Raw genomic sequence first — 18,528 nt, 5'->3', positions numbered from 1 at the left:
GTAGCATTGTAGGGGCGCCTGGGTGGCACAGCGGTTAAGCGTCTGCCTTCGGCTCAGGGCGTGATCCCGGCGATCTGGGATCGAGCCCCACATCAGGCTCTTCTGCTATGAGCCTGCTTCTTCCTCTCCCACTCCCCCTGCTTGTGTTCCCTCTCTCGCTGGCTGTCTCTATCTCTGTCGAATAAATAAATAAAATCTTTAAAAAAAAAAAAAGAAAGAAAGAAAGTAGCATTGTAAGTGGTGAGGCAGTACAGGTTAGCAAAATAGTTTTAAGACTTGTTATGGTCATGGCTCCTTTTTTCCCACTCTACTTCTATTCCACTAATCTCCCTGTTACTTTTAAGAGCTAGACTGCAACCCAGAATATGCTCTCTATTAGTAAGAATAGGAATCCTGGTTCTTCTATGTGTTAGCTTGGTAAATGGTTAAACTTCAGTTTTCTTATATGTCAAAGGAAATAACTACCTAATAACAAATTACTGTGAGATTTAAATGAAATAATGTATTTGAATGTTCCTTAGCTTAGTGCTTGGTTAATAAATATTAAAGGTAAACTTAAAAACATAAATACATAAAAATATAGGCTTTCTCATTACTGTGGAAAACCAAAAAATAGGACAAAGATTGAAACAGAAAAAAACCAGGTAAGTTTTCTAACATAAGAAATGCAAAGTACTGCAGTGCCTGGGTGGCTCAGTTGGTTAAGCGTCTGTCTTCAGGTCCTGGGATTGAGCCCCGCGTCAGGCTCCCTGCTCAGTGGGGAGTCTGCTTCTCTCTCTGTCCCTTTCCCCCACTTGTGCTCTCTCTGTCTCTCTCAAATAAATAAAATCTTAAAAAAAGAAAGGAAGGAAGGAAGGAAGGAAGGAAGGAAGGAAGGAAGGAAGGAAGGAATGTAGAGTATTTATAATAACCATAATCATTATCTCTGGCATTTTCCATTTATATAATCATCATCATCATCTCTACCATGTGCCAGACAATATGCTTGGCACTTTATAGCACGTTATCATTGTATTTTTACAACAATTCATTAATAAGATACTTAATACCATTTTCCAACAAGGAAATAAAATCCTGACTAGGTTGTATATTAAATATAGGGAGAGATCTTATCTGTTTTATTCATAATCACCTACCAGATGGCCTGGTGGATAGTAGGCACTCAGACACATGTATGAGATATATGGATAGATGATAAAGGGAAACTCAAAATAGTTACTTGCTGAGATAACACAGCAAATAGTGATATCTGGATTTAAACCTAAGTCTGGCTCACTCCCAAGCCATGCCTTTATTTAGTATGTCTGAATTGCAGAAAGTCCTCATCAAATAAATGGATTAATAGGAATGACTAAATAAAACAAGAGTATCATGTAAAGCTGAAATTCAATGAATTCAATAAATGGAATCTAAAGTAGTCTCAAAAAAAATTAGCAAATGGTACAGTGAGTAGAAATGCTGAAGAAAGACTTAATGGATAAAAGAACACAAGGGGGTGACCCTGGTATCATGAAGGGCAAGGGGCCTAGCAAAGATCCTTCTAGGTAAACGGTATAGAGTGTGATTCTGGTCTGAAGTATATGAAAAGCCCAAAGGAAGACAGAAACAAAGGGTTAAAATAATGGATCCAACAATGTAGCTGATTTATAGAAACAGCATGGAGTTGGAAGGAAGAAACTCCAGTTGCAACCACAGAGATGAAAGAAGACTGTGACCTATTCTAAGACTGTCAACGTATTAAGAGAAGTTAAAAGAAAACTGCAGAGCGGAAAGCGCCCAAATTAGAAGTGGGCCAAATTTATAAGCTAAGAAAAAACACATCAACCATTTCTAAATGACTGTTTATTTCTTTTTTAAGATTTTTTTATTTGAGAGAGAGCGTGCATTTGTGTGCCCGCAAGCAGGGTGAAAAGCAGAGAGAGAGGGTGAGAGGATATCTCAAGCAGACTCCACACAGAGCATGAAGCCAAACACAGGGCTCAATCTCACAACCCTGAGATCACAACCTGAATCAAAATCAAAAGTCGGATGCTTAACCAACTGAGCCACCCAGGTGCCCCTAAATTGCTGTTTATTCCTAACTGGGGCTGTTTATTCCTAATTGGGGCAGCTAACCATATACATACAGTGAAGTATAGTTGCAGGAAAATGCAATACATATAAACACAAGTAATATAAAGGCATGACCTCCATGGACATAGCAATGAGCCATTAAAACCACAGCATCTTTTGGAAAGAAAGAACTGAATGGAAGGGGACAGTTTAGGGCAAAAACTTTATAAGGGATCATGAGGATATACTGAGAGGCTGAACAATAGCCCATACACAGAGTTCTGTAAATTAGTGATGAACATTCCTAAACTATTTTCTTGGGGGAAGGACAAAAAAAAAAAAAAAAAGACTCCTAAACTTTCTTGATTCTTCTTCATGTACATTTTACTTGGATGAGTAATCTAAGCTATCATCTTATAAAATTTTAGACACTTTTGTCCAAAGCTACTTAAGTAAGTCTCTGTTTTTAGTCTCTCTAGAGAGACTAAAGTCCCCCAGTAATAGCTGATTGCTCTAGTCCTTTAAAATGAAACAATAATAAGTCAGTAAAGTTTCAGAACATCTTAGCACTGACAAAAACATCCAACAAAATAAGCTATTCCCAGAAAAGCCTGAAAGGAGACAAAGTTGACAGATACTGCTACCTACTGATTTGCTTACATATTGAAACACTTACCTAAGCAGTTTATGCCCATTTGTTGTGGCAACTTCAGCAAGGCTTGTTAGAATCTTTAGGTACTGGCTTTCACTTTGCTGAGACAAATGCTCCAGAACTTGCCGTAACTAAATTTTTTACAAATAAAAAAATGTGATTATACAATAATCCATTAAACTTTATCAAGAAATTAAGTACCTATTAGTTTAAAAAGTATCCCAAAGCCAATTAGCTGAAATCAAGTCCTTTACAGTTATTTTGCCTTGCATAAATTCAAAAGCTAATATAGAGATATCATAAAATCTTTTCAAAATCACCCAGTAAATAACCAATAAAAATATAAATAGATAGAAGAGAAATCACGAAGTTCATTTACAGAAATTTAATTCCAAATTTCTAAAATATAAGAGAAGTTTAAACTCTGCAATTTTTCCGAGTAAAGCTATTGTAAATATGGAGCTCAACAAACTAGTGACTACCATTGATACTACGATATTCCCCCTTAGATTATTTCCCTCTACCTATGGGGAAAATTCCAATTATTTTAAGCAAAAACAAAAGACTCAGGGGTACCTGGGTGGTTCAGTTGGTTAAGCATCTGACCCTTGGTTTCGGCTCAGGTCATGATCTCAGGGTTGTGGGACTGAGCCCCAGGTTGGCTCTGGGCTCAGTGAGGAGTCTGCTTGAGATTCTTCCTCTCACCCTCTCCCCCTGCCCCTTCCCCCGCCCATGTGTGTGCTCTCACATACATACATACATGCATACATACATAAAATCTTTAAAAACAAAACAAAGACCCAGAGGGCGGAAGACTCATAGGGCTAAACACTAACACAAAGTTTATTAGTATATAACTCATATTTTCCTAATATGCAGATAAGCAAATTTGAATCATTAAAACATTTGTAATAATAAAATTACTAAGCACATTTTAAAATGCCATATATGCTAAGCATGAACAAAGCTTGTTCATTTACAAGCCACTAGCACAATTACATTACCATGTTTTCTCGGAGATCTTCATTCTGTGTCATTTGAATAATTGTCTGGAAAAGCCTAGGGTGATACTGAATTAATACTTCACAAGTCTCTCCATAGCCACCCTAAAAAAAAGAAAAAGAAAAGAAAGATTTAAAATTACCTAGGTTTAAAAAAACGTTCCCAATGGAAAACTTATTTCCTCTACACACCAGTCTGACACTAAATGTGTGGGGTTTCCACACCAAGCAATTCTCCAACTGTCTGTGGACACCAACTAAGTGTCATACAATTTAATTCAATTCTGACACTAACTACCCAGAGGAAAAAAAGTGATTTTACCAGTCTCGGTTTCTATTATAAAGTAAAGGGCTAAGAATATACATTAACAACATACCTGTACACATAAATCCAGAGGCGTTACTCCATTTTTATCTGACAGATACTTAGCTCCTCGTAACAGAAGAATCTGTGCTGTGTCTCTCTGACCATGACTGTACAGAAGTAAAACCATGTTAAAAAATAATCTTTTTAATTTAAAGTCTTTCTCAATGAATTATGGGCAGTCAATATGAACCAACAGAAGACTAACAATTTTTAAAAATTGAAAGAAAGATCTGAATTACATCCTCAACATCCAGGAAAACATTTTCCAATGTTAAAGCACACCTTCACTATGTAGGTAAGAAACTGACCTATTAAATCTTAGAATTGAACTTAGAACACATTACCTTCAATAAATCATAATATTTTGGGATAAGCAGCTACTACTCAGGCTTAATGCTCCATTTTTTTCTTTCAATCATCCCCTTCTCAACTTTAGCCTGACCCTCTTTCTACCACACCCATTCAAGTCTCTAGACTTCTTACGTCAAAAAAAAAACCCTCCAATATTCAAAACAAGAATATATTTTATGTCACTTTAATACTTGGCAAAAAAATAAAAAGGAAGGAAGGAGAAAATACAAATATCAAAATAAGAAAAGGGGGGAAGGGTAAGGACTAATTACCCAAAAATCCTATCTAGCTTTCAACCTCCATTTTATCAACCTGCTCAGTTTGGCTTCTGTTGACAGCTAATTAATCTGATCTAGAATGAACAATGCTCTTACCTACATGCCCATTCTCTATTTGTTCTCTTTCTAGTAAGAGTAAAATTAGTAACCACCATTCTTTCATCTAGGAGGAAGCTAATTTGGGGACAGCAACCACTAGACTCTAGGTCTCATTATTCAGTGAGCTAATCTGATCCTAGATACTCTAGGCGATAAAAAAATAAATTTACGATGCACAGACACTACAGTTTAAAGCTAATTATACAAAACACCCAAGGAAGTCATATGGTTTGGAAGAGTATCTGATCAAAAATTTCTATGTAGATGATAAAAGCTACTAACTCAAGCACAGGTGAAACTAGAACTCAGATCCCTGTCTTCCATACCAAGACTCTTTCTACAATACCCTTACACCCAAAACAGTATGTCATTTCCCAAAGAGAAAGACATACAGATTTCTCAGAAAGCTAAAAGAAAAAAACCCTACTCATTCCTTTCCACAAAATGACACTGCATAAAGTATAATTTATAACCAAACGGCAATAAACAATTTAAAATTTTTTAATTTAAAAATTTTTAAAGTTAGTAAAACCCTACTACGAATGTGATGGCGGATATTACAGATCTATCACTCCCTCAATACTCTATTTTAATACTGATTACTTAGCTTAATACAAGTATCAAGAGGCTAAAACCATGACTTGAGAAAACCACGGAGTTATTCAAGATCAACAGTTACGTAACAGAGCAGAATTTGAATCTAGGTCAGTCTGATTCCAAAATCTTTCACCTATATATTATTCCACCAAGACAAACAAACATAGAGTTTGCCCTCAAAGAGTAAACAATTTAGTACTCAAGAGAGTACTGTATAAGGTGCAAGGGGATATATGCTATATACATTGAGGATCACACACAATGGATAGACAAGACCACCATGTACAACTGGGACATTGTTGAATATATGTGGTTTTTAAAAAGTCTCCAAATAATTTTATTTATCATATATAGCAAAAGGGATAATCAGCATGAAGGAAAAAGAATACTATTTTGACATTTTTAGGAAACTGGAGTAATTTCTAAAACTACATTAAAATCTCATCTACGATCAGGTAACATTTCATTTCAAAAATAAATTAAAAGCAAGAAACAAGAGCTAAATAATATATAAAATCTGCATAACCCGATTAGGGTTTCAAGTGCCTCACCTACAATACTGCATGACGTTAAGACTAAGCTATAACAAACTGCTCAGAGTGTTGCATGAAAGATTTTCCAGTTCAAATAACTGCAAAAATTTGCTCAATGAACATGTATTCTTTGCAATTCAATTCTTTTTTTTTTTTTTTTTTTATTGAGATAATAGTCCCTTCAAGGAAATGCCAATGAATTTTCTGGAAACTAAGTTGGCAACGATTTAATAAGAAAGCTATAGTACTTTGAAACACACTCAGAGGTGATTTTTCACGCACTTTCAGTTTACAAATTTTAGGCTTTCAAGCAATATGATCTGAAAACTTGGCTAAAGTGCATACAGTACAAATACTGCAATATTTTTTGGAACAACTTCTAAAACAAAGAGACCATATTTTCTAATGATCTTTCCTATTCTAAAGTTTACAATTTTGAGTCTTTGGCCTGTTCTATATGACTTTGATTATGAATTCCACTAACTGAAAGGAGCTGCTTGGCAGTAGCTACAAACCCATGTCCAGAATCATACCTTTTTCTATTTCTCTATAGCAAACGTCTACAATTACATAAACATCTCGCTAATTTACTGTATCCATATAACTCTAACTAAACCTTGCTTTTCCTAATAGAAAAAAAGTTATCCCAGATACAGAAAATACTTGAAAATCATTATACATTCAAACCTTTACTTAAAGAACTCAGTTAAGGGAATGGGAAGCATACCACTGAACATAAAATCTATCTAGCAATTTAAGGACTTGAGGCATTTGTAAATACTACATAAAAGTCCTAGGGATGCCTGGGTGGTGCAGTTGTCTAAGCGACCAACTATTGGTTTGGCTCAGGTCATGATCTCAGGGTTGTGGGATCAAGCCCTGTATCAGGTTCCCTGCTCAGTGGGGAGTCTGCTTCTCCCTCTCCCCCTGCTCATGCTCTCTTTCTCTCTCTCAAATAAATAAATAAAATCTTAAAAAATAAATAAAAAGCTCTCTGTCCCTTTTCCTCTGCCCCTCCCCTCCATGCACTCGTACTCTCTTGTTCTAAAATAAATAAACCAATCTTTAAAAAAAAAAAAAAAAGTCCTAAAAATAGGGGCGCCTAGGTCGCTCTGTCAGTTAAATGTCTGATTCTTGATATCAGCTCAGGTCATGACCTCAGGATTGAGATCAACCCCCATGTCAGGCTCCGTGCTGGGCTTGGAGCATGCTTAAGATTCTCTCTCTCCTGGGCACCAGGGTGGCTCAGTCGGTTAAGAGTCTGCCTTTGGCTTACATCATGATCCCAGGTCCTGAGATAGAGTCCCATGTCTGGGATAGAGTCCCATGTCAGGCTTCCTGCTCAGCGGGGAGTCTGCTTCTCCCTCTCCCCTCTCCCTCCTAAAAAAAAGTCCTAAAAACAAGAGTACCTAAAAATCGGGGTGGGGGCGCCTGGGTGGCGCAGTTGTTAAGTGTCTGCCTCTGGCTCAGGGCATGATCCCAGCTATGGGATCGAACCCCACATCAGGCTCCTCCACTGGGAGCCTGCTTCTTCCTCTCCCACTCCCCCTGCTTGTGTTCCCTCTCTCGCTGGCTGCCTCTCTCTGTTCAATAAATAAAATCTTCAAAAAAAAAAAAAAATCGGGGTGGAATGGGTGGGGGGGAATCATTATGTGCCTATAGTATATACATAAAAGAAAGTTAATGAATTATGTCTTCTGCAAAATACCTAGAGGAAAAAAGTGGCTGGGAAATAGTTCCCGTCATAATTTTAGGTCAAAATGAGTTTGAAAATGACTCATTCACGGAAGCACTACATAATTAAATATGGCTCAGAATTAGAACATAAGTAACACAAAGAAAAAAAAGAAAAGGTCTGTACGGTGAAAGAAGAATCCTATTGCTTAAAATGAAAATCTTGTACAGCAACAAAACTGAATGAGGACAACTATACTTTGTGCTCACTGAGGAGTGAAGAAGTGTGCTACAGTTCAGTAGGCACTTACTAAGTGCAAAATACTCTGCCAGATGCTTTCTATAAGCCATCTCACTTAATTCTCACTATAGTCCCACAAGCCAGAGAGAAGCATTTCCATTTCGCAAAAAAGGAACAAAAGCTTCAGAGGTCAAGAAACGTGACTGAAGTTACATAGCTTTGGGGCTGAGATTTAAACCCTGCTTCCAAGGCTCCTTCTCCTATATATCTCAATACTTTTCTAATGTAATTTAAAAATTTTTTAAAAGCATATGATGATATATCTTAACACCTCTCAACCAATAAAAACTTCCATTAATTTTTTTTTAAATTTAATTTGTCTATAGGGTCAACTTGTTCTGTTTCCCACATTCCTTTCCCTTTTTATTTATGAGAGAGAATACACTGGGAATAATTTATATGTTTAATGTATACCTATTTAGATATCACAAATAAAAGTATGCCTACAACAAATACCATATGATTTCACTCATATGTGGAATTTAAGAAACAATACAGATGAACATATGGCGGGTGGGGGGTGGAGAGAAAGGAAAAGAAACCATAAGAGACTTAAAGATAGAGAACAAACAGGGTGGATGGAGGGAGGTGGGTGAGGGATGGGCTAGATGGGTGATGGGTATTAAGGAGGGCACTTGTGATGAGCACTGGGTGTTGTATGTAAGTGATGAATCACTGAATTCTACTCCTGAAACCAATATTGCACTGTATGTTAACCAACTAGAATTTAAATAAAAATTTAAAGAAAAAAAAAGTCTGCCTACAAATGAACCATGTTCCATATCTATGATCCTGCTACAATGATAAATTTCTTTTCTTGTTTCAATTTTAATCAGACTTGCCTAACTATCTCTGTTCAAAGAAATCTAATATTTGCTAGAATAAAAGTTAATGATGGGAGGGGCACTTGGCTGGCTAAGTCGGTGAAGCATGCGACTCTTGATCTTGGGGTTGTGAATTCGAGCCCCAGACTGGGTGTGGAGATTACTTAAAAAAAAAAATCTTTAAGAAATTGAAGAAATAAAAGTTAATGACGGGAATATAAAACTAACAGAAAGTATTTCTAAAAAACTCTTTTACTCAGAAAGTACTTCTAAAAGTACTCTATGCTCAGACTAACCATAAGAATATCCATGTTCTGCACAACACTAACGTGCCTATATTTAACTATTATACATGCCGTTATTTTATAGAAGATTCTTCTCAAACATGTCATTACAGCAATTCATTCATTCAAAACATTCACTTGGCATCTAAATGCAAAGCACTGTAACTACACATTGCACATAAAATGGTAAATAAAATTCCTGCTTTTATTGAGCTTTCAGTCTAGTAGGAGAGATACACTATAAACAAGTAAATAAACAATTACAAAATACAAAGTGCTATAAAAGAAATAACTGTGGGGCGCCTGGGTGGCTCAGTCGGTTAAGTGTCTGACTCTATCTTAATTTCAGGGTCATGAGGTCAAGCCCCATGCTAGGCCCCATGCTGGGCGTGGAGACCACTTTAAAAAAAAAAAAAAAAGAAATGACTGTGATGCTGTGAAAGAAAATTTGAGGAGAGGCCTACTCAGACTGGTCAGGAACTGCCTTCCTAAAAAGTAACAGTTAAGCGGTAACATAAAGAAAGAGTCAGCCACATAAAAAGCATTTCAGGGAAAACAAACAGTATGCAGAAAAGCCTGCTGGAAAGAGTCCCTTGCATTTAGTGAACTCAGAGAGAGCTGACATGACAGAAGCATAGTGAGCTAAGCCGGGGTCAGACCATGCAGGTCTTCTCACAGGCAAAGGCAGAGTATGTATTTTACTTGATGCAACAGAGGCCTGAGAAATTTTAAATACAAAGTTTAAACAGAAAGTGACAAAAGCTGATTTTTTTAAAGATTTATTTTGAGGCGGGGGAGGGGGACAAGAGGCAGGGAGAGAGAGAGAAAGAATCACATGCAGACTCTGTGCTGAGCACGGAGCCCAGAGTCCGGCTCAGGGCTCGATCCCACGACCATGAGACCATGACCTGAACTGAAATCAAGACGCTCAACTGGCTGAGTCACTCAAGCGCCCCAACTGGATTCATTTTTTTAAAAGATCACTCTGGCTGCTGACGAAAGGACAGATGAGAGACAAACAACAGAGAAATCAGAGAGACCAGTTAAGAGACGACTGCACTTTAGACAAGCACTAACAACGTTAACTAAGGTCATTGCAGTGAGTTGGAGAGAAGTTAAGAGATTCAGAATATATTCTGAAGGTGGAATTTACAGAACTTACTAATAAATTCCAAGTTCAGGGTCAGAGAGAGACAGAGAAAAATAAAAAAATAATTATCTAGTTTCTGGTTTAAACAACTGAAAGGATAACAGTTCCAATGACAGAGATGAGAAAAGGTAGATGAAAAGCTTGAAAAGGAAAATCAGAAGCTCTGTTTTGGACATGTTGACATCTGAGATTCTATAAGACTTGCAAGTGATGATGTAAATCAGGCAGGTGGCCATTCAAATCTGAAGCTTCAAAGAAAGGACTGATCTAGAGATAACCCCTTAAGATAGGATATGATTTCAGGGAATCAAACAATGACATTATTCATAAATTCAGGACGCCATGGAAAGAACTGGTTTTCTAGGCAACCAACCAAAACATAAGTATAATTTAAGAAAATGGCTGGATTCAGATAGCATATAGAAGTCCAGTGATCCAAAAGTCCTTGTATTCTAACTCAAGGTTGTTCAATGATGATTTGAAGCAGTCTAATAAAAGTAACATCAGAGACCCTAAAGAGAAGCTAAGCAAGAACAAAAGTAGGTCTTTTAGTCTAAAACAAACCTCCAGGAAAATGATATATAACAGAAAAATGGATAAGAAAAGAGGAGCTTTCTGGAGAACTCCGTATCTGCATTTAAGAGCCTAAATAAATATTGCACTTCATATAATTCAAACCAAAGATAAGAAACACTGGTTTACTGTAAACTGCTTCTAACTGCATTTATAGAACATAGTATGTATGTATTTATGTGGGGTATGTATGGGGTAGAGTATGTGTATAATTGTTATGTTGTTAGCTCCTTATGGACTTAGATTTATTTATTACAGTATCACTAATGCCATAATACATGGTACACACCGAATGCTAACTAAATGTTTGCTTATTACATGAATGAACCAACGAACAAAATGTTTGCTTCAAGAAAATGAACCAAGACAGAAGTACAAAAATAATGCATAATTTAATATCTAACTAGACAAATTCAAAGATTTTTTTTTTTTGAAGTTACAAATCCAAAGAAAGCAAAGACATGGCTCTGGTCCAAGACACACTTTAATGGCTCATCCTTCTGGAACTGACCTAGTACTTAACAAAGAAAACTATGGAAATTACTCGATTATAGAGACATCTTTTTTCATTATTTATAAAGTAATTAGTCTAAAATTTAAATAATCAAGTAAATCAAAAGCTCCCACCTATAACATAAAAACACTGGCAATACAATAGAAAATGTTTTTCCCTGCCCAGTTAAGTAAGCACAGTATTTGTGGGAAAATAAGAGAACTTTAGAAAATATACAGAAATGCTTGTGTTTGGAAATGTAATAAATCCATTAATGAGAGCATCTGAAAATATAAAATATCCTACCTGCAAGCAAAGTACAAGGGAGTAGCTCCAGATACATTTGGCCTGTTAATATCAGCACCACTGTCTAGCAAGCACTGCACTGTCTGGAGGGAAAAGAAACAATTAAAAAGTAAAGCCAGAGAAGTCAAACAAAGACACAATTATCACAATTTAAATAGATATAAGGAATGCTCTTGCCACTACCTGAAATTTTAAAGTAGAACAAGTGGAACATGACAATTATGATGGCTGAACTACTTCAACTTTTTGGTTAGCTCTCTTGAAGCAATATATGTGGAATTATCAATGTAATATAGCCTGTGTTAACCCGGGAAGGCTCTAGAAAATCTCTGACACATGTAGCTACCAAGGACTTGAAAAATGGCTAGAATAACTGAGGAACTTAATTTTTAATTTTATTTTATAATAATTAAGTTTAAATAGCCACATACGACTAGTAAAATCGACAGCGCTACTCTAGATATTTGAATTTAGGAACCAGAATTTTTGCCTCTAAAAACAAAAAATAGGTACCAGAACTATCACTTTCTTAAACTCAAACATAGTTATTATACATAATTATTAAAGCTCAAAATGTTAAAAAGCTAAGAAATCCTTTTGCTATTAATAGTAACCAATACTGACTCAGTTTCTCTGATAGTCTGATTCATACGTACTCTGTCTCCTAAGCTCTACTTCTGCAATTATCTGAGTCATACTAAGAAAAAGCAAGTTAATGTAAAATCTTAAAAACACATATTCAGTAACTAGATATAGAATGTGGCTCGCCTGAAAACCTTAAAAAAAAAAAAAAAGAATCTCTTCTGGTTTTATTCCTCTGATCTTCATTTGGGTTTCTCCTGCAAAAAGGAAGAAAACATGTAAAAACCTAAAAGTTTTTGGAATTACACTGTTTAATATTACTTCTGGACTGAACAGACATGTTCATTATTGTTGCTCTAAAACCTAGTACAAGGTCAATAAAATAATAAGACTATAAACCCACAAGGAAGAAAAAGAAAAAACACAACAGCATACTAGACAAGTCAGTAAGTTTGGGGAAAGTGGCAAGCAAGGAGAGAAATAGAGGCCGACTTAGCAGTTCAAAGGCAGCTAAGGATTAAGTGCCTGCAAACATGGATTCCAACAAACCACCAAATTCTCCCTGTAGAACACACATACAAAATACAAAAATTGGAAATACCAGGTATCTTGGAAGATAGGAATAGTTACAAAGAGCTCTAAACAGGAATAGTAGTAAAAGCCTATAAAAGAAACAGCTGGACCTTACCAGAGGACCCTTCCTCCCCATGCCACTCTCTCACCATACACTGTCACAAAATAGTGAGGTTTATCATCTGAACAAAGTGAATAGGGAGGCTCTAGACTGACAGGCAAGATACATAGGTAAAGCAGAAATAAGGAGCCATGATGAACACAGTTAAGTGAAAACTTCCAGCCCCTACATTCCACTAGGCTCCCAGAAATCCAGTAGCCAGGCTAAACCTCAAAGGCTGGAGATTGAAAGTTTCCTCTCTGCAGACTGGCACCAGAGAAAAGTCCTACAAATACTGGCATTACAGAGTGCCATGAAATAGCCCAGTCGTCCCCTACAGGACATTTGGCAATGCTGGAAGATTTTTTTTTTCATGACTGGGGAAGGGAGAGTGCAATTGGCAGCTAGTTAGTAGAGGTCAGGGATATGTCTAAACATCCTACAATCTACAGACAACCACCATAACTAGGAATCTTCAGTCCCAAAATATCAATAGTGGCAAGACTGAGAAACCAAAGCACTCTGCGAGGCCAGTCAACAAACCCAGCCCACATACACAATGCTTCCAGCCAACATTTTAGTGCCTCACCACTATACCCAAATGGACACACAACATTTAAGGGACAACTAACTTGACTAACTAAAAGCAGGTCTCTAACCTGAAAAACAAAATCAAAACAAACAGAAAAAGGAAGTCAGAAAAATAAAGATAATAAAGGGAATGAAAGAAAAAACAAAATTTTGAAAAGATATTACCCTCAAACAGAAAAGAGATTACATCCATAGGACAAGAACAAGATGCTGGGAGAAAAATATTCAACAATAAATCAAAAATATGATGGAAGAAGTAAAAATGCAATAGGAGATTAAACATTTTTTAAAGTTTATTTTTATTTATTTATTTAAGTAATCTCCACACCCAACATGGGGCTCAAACTCAGAACCCAGAGATCAAAAGTCGCATGCTTCTCTCGGAGCCAGCCAGGCAACTCCATAAATTCAACAGAAGTTTAGAAAGACAGTGTTGAAAAACTCCACAAGAAAGAAAGTAAAACAAAGAGACAAAGAAAATAGGAAGAAATTAGTAGATCAATCCAGGGAGACACTGTGGAAATCGAGAATAAAGAGAATGAAGGAGGTAGGAGACAAAAGGGAAGTAATAAAGAAATAATACCAAAAAATTTCCATAACTGAAAGACATGCAGTGCCAGATTGAAAAAGCTCACCAACTGAGTGATGTAATAAATTAAAAGACTTTGAACAAGGCACATCAAAGTAAAATTTCATAATACTGGGGAAAGAAAATTCCAGATAAACAGAAATGGGATTAGCATGAAACTTCTCAACAGCAACAATGGAATTTCAAACATTAAATGCCTTCAAAATTGTAAGGTAAATGACTTCCAATGTAGAACTCTATAGCCAACCACATTATCATTCCAATATATGGTTTTAAATTAAAAATATGCTTAGCTATGTAAGATTTTGAAAAAAAAATTACATCCAATGCACCTTTTCTCAAGAAGCTATAAATGAAGAAATACATCAAAATATAGAAGATATAGAAGCTAGATTATTGGGGATTGAACACAGGAGAAACTAAGAAATTCCCAAGTTAAAAAAATGGAACTGATATTATCTAATGAATTTGTCTGTGTAGAAAATAGTCCTAACATATTCTGTAGGAGTACACAGAAAGAATTACTGAGTCATAAAAAGAAAATTGAACAAAGCCAATTATTAACTTCAAGAAAAATAGTCACCATTGACAGAAAGTGTTATTATAATTCATTACTTGACTCAGCAGTAAACAACAGTTACCTAACTATATATACATACACCGAATCTTTTCTGTCAAAATTTACAATTTAATTTTAGAAATGGGGGAGAAGGCATGGGAAGAGGATTTAAATGAGTTAAATCCTCACTCACCAGGACAAGAAATGATTCAGTGATATCTGAAAGTTGAGGAAGAGCAACAGAAGCATATTATTTGGAAATAGATATCAAAAGGAAAACTAAAAGAGTTGAAAATTGTTGCCTGGTGTTCATGACTGGACAAAAAAGGGTGGTTTAAGGGATTATTGTGTTTATTGCAAAGATTCTGATAAAAGCGAAATATTTTAAGATATAGTATTCATGTATTACTACTTGAATTCACTTCTATCCCAAGAAGAATAGAAACACTGCAACATAAAATTTTATTATCAGATATAGAATTCCTTTAGACTGAAGACAAGTGGTCAAGCACAACTTTCAAATGTAAGAAAAATAAGCATTAGGTCATTATTTTATAAGACAAGGCCTATTTGAGCCTTTTGATCATGGCTTTCTCCTTTCTGAGTTTTGACCTAGAGGCTGTGTCTACATGGTCCAAAACAAGAATGAGATGGACAGCAGCAATAATGTTCATTAGCTATTACAAAAATTTGATAAAAAGCCATAATTCAAAAGGCTCAGGAGAGATGAATGCAATATATATACTGAAAATATACGTTAATACGCAATTAAAACCTAGCAATCCATATAGAAGCAAAATAAATTATTATTATTACTATTATTATTATCTTAAAGACTTTTTTTTTAAGTAATCTCTACACCCAATGTGGGACTCGAACTCACAACTGCTAGATCAAGAATTGCACGCTCTACCAACTGAGCCAGCCAGGCGTCCCAGAAGCAGAAATAAATCATTAACAAAACATACTATGCATTTAGAAAAATCATATAGTTGTTTAAAATACATAATGATATAATGAGTAACCTTAACATGTGCCTGGACACTGCGCTAATAAACTTAACACATCCTGTGAGGAAACTGATATTCTCTCTACTTTTAAAGTAGGACACTGTCAAATATTCCCCCCAGCAAAAAAACAAGAAAAAAATTTAAAAACTATTCTCCTTTTCCTAGATAATCTACAAGGGGGGGGGTCCTTCCTCCTTATAGCATAAGAAACTGCTAGGAAGGATCCTTGAAAGAAAAGCATTAAAAGGGAATTTTCATATGGCTTCAAGAAATCCTTGAGAAGAAACAACACATTTTCAACAGATTTTGTGACCTTTCAAGTGATAAAACAATATTCTTGAGTGGAAAACTAATGTGCAAAGCTAATGTTTGGGTCAATCTCAAAAGTCATTTAATTGAAGGTAGTGACTAACCAAGACCACCTGTGCCCAATACACTGAAAAATTACAAAGCAAGAAATCCAAGGCAGCACTACTTTATCAATGTCAACTCTCTAAATAACACTGATCAAAGTAAAAAGGAACAGATATTCAATATTAAAATTACAAGTAAACATCTGAGTTGTGGTATTTCTACTTGCTAAAAGACAAAACAACAAAAACAGCATCTTTATCTTTTATTAAAAATAATTGATAATATGACTTGACAGCAAAGCACAAATTACTTATCCACTAAGAAAAAAGGCCAACTCACTAATCAATGACTGGTTTATATAGGTTTTTCTATAGAAACCTGTCCACCTATACCTACCAAAACTTTGAAGTCTTATGTAACACCTAGTAAAAATCATTATCCAGTTGTGTTTGAAGATCACAGTAATAGAAGTATTTATTATTTGTTCACATTTCCCAGAAGTGATTAAAGGAGAATTCTAACATTAGAATAAATAAAATTACTCTGAATCTAAAAATGCAATCCAAAATGTTCGTCTATCTACCTTGTGCCTCAAGGCTGAATCCAATGAATGTTTTTGCAAAAGCTTTCAATTAAGTTTGCATCGCTGTCCTGTAATTCTCTGGATGAAAAGCTTGAAAGCTGAGTAAAAGGTATCAAGAGAGCTAACTGAATGTAGATAAGCACTGTTCCTTACCAAGCCTACCATTCCAGTAAAACACAGTCAGTTCTATCAAAAACAGTCTACAATACCAGCATCAAACAACACTTTTAAGTTCCAGGAGCTTAAATCTACTCTAAGCAGGGTTCAACTATCGTTTTATGTTGTTTGTGAAGCTTCACATTTAGCTATACAAACTTAGCAACATAAAGTTTATTCTGATAAAAATAAAATTTCTTTTTTGAGTGAAGTGAAATTAGTCCATAAACTAATCCCGCTGTGCACTCTAATTTATATAAACTGCGACTAAACCATTCGACAATTCGCTAGGGTTTTTAAATCCAAGTTATTCTAGGAAAACAATAATCAACCATTTGTGGCAATTTAACACATTAACAAATCTTAAAAAACTAATAACAAAGAATAAAGTCACTGATTTAGTTTATTGCCCAAAAAACTGGAGTCAATTATATCCATGTAAAATAATATTAGGTTTTACCACCTAATATTTAGGAGGCAGGTAAGGACAGAGGAAGAAAAATTTGCCAAAGACTGTATAATAGGCCAGCTGAATAATGGAACTCTGAAATGATTTTTAAAATCAATATCCCAAGACAAACCATAATTTTGCTATTGTAAAGCTAATAACAGCTGACCCAAGGAAAGTTATAAAAAATTAAATTACTAAGAAGTTGTTATGCTCATTTCTTTCATCTGATCATATTTAAATAGGAACAGAGTAGTTTAAAATCATAGTGTTATTTATTACGGCACCTATTGGTGGCTCAGTCGGTTAAGAGTCCAACTCTTGATTTTGGCTCAGGTCATGATTTCAGGGTCGTGAGATGGAGCTGAGATGGAGCCCCGTGTCGGGCTCCACACTGGGCATGCAGTCTGCTTAAGATTCTCTCCCTCCCTCTCCCTCTGTCCCTTCCTCCCCACTCCCCCACATCTCTCAAAAAAAAAAAAAAAAAAAAACAAAGAAACAAAACAACAACAACAAAAACCCAACCTCATAGTGCTATTATGCTGCAAGGACAAAAAATGGTCAAAATGCATTAACAGCCCAAACCACTTCCTTTCAACAAGACCTTTATCTTGGTTTACCTCTAACAAAACCAACACATCTATATGAAATCATGGCAAAGATTATTCAATTTCTTATTTATCACAAAACTGAATTTTTCTTCTAAATCTTTTGTCTTTTAAAAAATAATGTAAATCTGAACAGCACTTCTTGTTATCAAAGCAAAAATAACAGTATTCAATTACAAATTCCGAAAAGCTTTAGAGCTCTTAGCCAGTTGATCAAAATCTTTTCATGCACTCCTGAGATTTACCCTAAAGTGAGATTAGAAAGTAAATTTCAGAGGATTTATCATATCTCTTTAATTTGAAAATAAAATATTTTTTTAAGATTTTTTATTTATTTGAGAGAGAGAACGAGCAGGGGAGGGGCAGAGGTAAAAGGAGCAGCACAAGCAGACTCCCTGCTGAGCAGGGAGCCCAACTACACAGGGCTCGATCCCAGGACCCTGAGAGCATGACCTGAGCTGAAGTCAAATGCTTAACCGACTGAGTCACCCAGGTGCCCCTCTTTTAAAAATATTTTTTAAATGGGGCTTCTTTCTCCCTTTAAAGTTTTCTATTTTGTAAAACATATATAATCAATATGCAAACTTTTAAGCTTTTTAAAAAATAAATCTTGAAACCTATATGCACTGCTATATGTCTACATGGAACCAAGTTTTGAAGACCTTTTAATGAATTTATGCATGAACTGACTATTTGAGACAACGAAAACGCCATTTTTACTTGCTGCTAAAATAAGTCACTAAGATACCCGACAAAGCATTTTAGATTCAGTGTTCAACTTATGGAAAGATATAAAGAGTTAAAAAATCAATAATCCCTACCCTGTAATAATTTATCATA

The 18,528-nt window shown here is 35.5% G+C and overlaps 1 protein-coding gene across 5 annotated transcripts in view; it reads right to left on the bottom strand.

Moving 5' to 3' along the window:
• The window catches only part of HACE1 (HECT domain and ankyrin repeat containing E3 ubiquitin protein ligase 1), a 100,423-nt gene that overhangs the window by 55,973 nt on the left and 25,922 nt on the right, over positions 1–18,528 (bottom strand). For 3 of the 5 annotated variants that reach the window (XM_044388850.3, XM_026511728.4, XM_026511729.4), the window contains 4 exons: positions 11,536–11,618; positions 4,083–4,179; positions 3,709–3,810; positions 2,729–2,835 (listed from right to left, as the gene is read on the bottom strand). In XM_044388850.3, coding sequence (XP_044244785.1) covers positions 2,729–2,835; positions 3,709–3,810; positions 4,083–4,179; positions 11,536–11,618 — 389 coding nt within the window. Of the gene's footprint in view, positions 1–2,728; positions 2,836–3,708; positions 3,811–4,082; positions 4,180–11,535; positions 11,619–11,718; positions 12,293–18,528 lie in introns of those variants that run through there. The other 2 variants (XM_048226022.2, XM_044388851.3) reach the window with 2 other exon arrangements.

Source organism: Ursus arctos, unplaced genomic scaffold (genome assembly GCF_023065955.2).
Source record: "Ursus arctos isolate Adak ecotype North America unplaced genomic scaffold, UrsArc2.0 scaffold_13, whole genome shotgun sequence".
In the NCBI taxonomy this organism is placed as follows: domain Eukaryota; kingdom Metazoa; phylum Chordata; class Mammalia; order Carnivora; family Ursidae; genus Ursus; species Ursus arctos.
The sequence above is the reverse complement of the archived record's forward strand: the minus strand, read 5'-3'. Positions and strand labels throughout refer to the sequence as shown.